Source organism: Monopterus albus, unplaced genomic scaffold (genome assembly GCF_001952655.1).
Source record: "Monopterus albus unplaced genomic scaffold, M_albus_1.0 scaffold305.1, whole genome shotgun sequence".
NCBI lineage: Eukaryota > Metazoa > Chordata > Actinopteri > Synbranchiformes > Synbranchidae > Monopterus > Monopterus albus.
The window spans coordinates 400,722-402,373 of NW_018128185.1; the positions used below are offsets into that span (position 1 = coordinate 400,722).

General features: G+C 40.0%; 1 protein-coding gene across 4 annotated transcripts in view; it reads right to left on the reverse strand.

Moving 5' to 3' along the window:
• borcs6 (BLOC-1 related complex subunit 6) overlaps positions 1–1,652 on the reverse strand; it is a 10,428-nt gene that overhangs the window by 3,560 nt on the left and 5,216 nt on the right. For all 4 annotated transcript variants that reach the window (XR_002276874.1, XR_002276872.1, XR_002276873.1 and 1 more), the window contains exons 5-6: positions 313–476; positions 81–164 (exon numbers count right to left, since the gene is read on the reverse strand). Coding sequence is in view for 1 of the 4 variants with exons in the window: in XM_020623592.1 (XP_020479248.1) it covers positions 81–164; positions 313–476 (248 nt within the window). In the remaining 3 variants the exon portion in view is untranslated. The remainder of the gene's footprint in view (positions 1–80; positions 165–312; positions 477–1,652) is intronic.

The window sequence follows — 1,652 nt, forward strand, 5'->3', positions numbered from 1 at the left end:
GTGTACGTATTGTCTAAAGAGCGCACACACACACACACACACACACACACACACACACACACACACACACAATATGTTACCTTTATACTCATGTCCACAGACTCTCCCAGGCTGTCAACTGAGTCTCTGTAGGTCTGGATGTAGCCCACACTCAGAGCTGTCATCTGGATGAATGAACAAATACACAGAGACAATCAATCAATTACACAGAGAGAAACAACAAACACATGGATGAGAAATATATGTGAGTGAGAGAGACAATAATAGAGAGAAAAATACTGAACTGGCTCATCTGAACACAGACAGACTCACGTTCTGGATGGTTCCGTTGAGGCTCCGCATCATCATCTCCACACTGTGCGCCACTTCCTGGGTGTGTCTCTGAAGATCCACTAGGACAGCAGGATCAATGGGCGGGATATCTGCCGGCCTCCGTGACAGCCCTCGGCTTCGATATATGGGACCTGAACAGTCCGCTAATGAGAGATAATAATGAAATTAGAGGAAATTAGAAATAATGAAATTAGATGGATAATATACAATAATAAAGCTGCATCTAATAGTTATTTTGTATTGACTATTCTTTTGACTAATCTGTTAATATGAAAATCTATAAAATGTTATAAAAGAGTAAAAGATGCCCAAGTAGCAGAACCAAAACTCAAGGAGCTTATTTTGTTGAAATAACAGTCCAGCAACCAAAGATATTTAACTTTCAGCGATTTAAAACATATAAAAGCAGCAAATCATGACATTTGTCAAAATTAGTTAATAAAATTTTTGTTGATTAAAAATAATTTAAGAATAACACACACGCTGATACAGGCCACACAGTTAGACAGAGGAAAGGCAGAGAGAAGAGCAAATCACCAACAAACAGGCACCAGCTAAGAGTGAAGATACTGAGTTGAAAGAGAAACACTGACAAAATAAAACACACATTATTTCCATTTGAAGAAACACCTGCTTGAGTCAGGTCATTAAATCTTGGAATACACACAACATGGGTGGCCACTGGGTCAAAGATACAACTTTCCATCTCTAAAAAGGATTCCAGCAGGACTTCGGTTAGGTAGGTAGCTAGGTAGGACTTTATTGATCCCACAATGGGGAAATTCCTCTGTTATAAATTCTTCCAGTCTAAACCAAGTCTGTGAGTCATTCACGCCAACTGAATCTGAGCTGCTGCAGACATCTAATTATTGTGCTCCTGTGTTTAAACTGAGTGGCTGGTTTAGCTAACACAAGACAAATGGCTGCTAACGGACAGACAGGACTTGGTCAACTTGCTGAACACAGGAAACGGCTGTATATGTGTGACCTGTTGGAAATATATCTGCTTAAATTTCTGCGGCTGAGTCCCTGCTGCCTCATTAAAACAGTGTCAGGCTAATTTATTCTGCCTGGACCTAGTAAGAAGATGGAGTGTTGCAAGGGCAGAGTGTGAGCCTTCATCATTCATCAATTATTTAACTAAATATCTCCCTCAGAGATGACTCTAAAAATGAGAACGAAGGCTGGGGTTTGGTGAGTAAAGCTGGGATTGTCTTGTCTGAAGGAGGGTTTCTCTAACCATTAGTCCACATTATATGTTCTCAAACTGTAACACAATATACAGGACAAGCTGCCAAGTTTTCAAAATAATGAGCAAT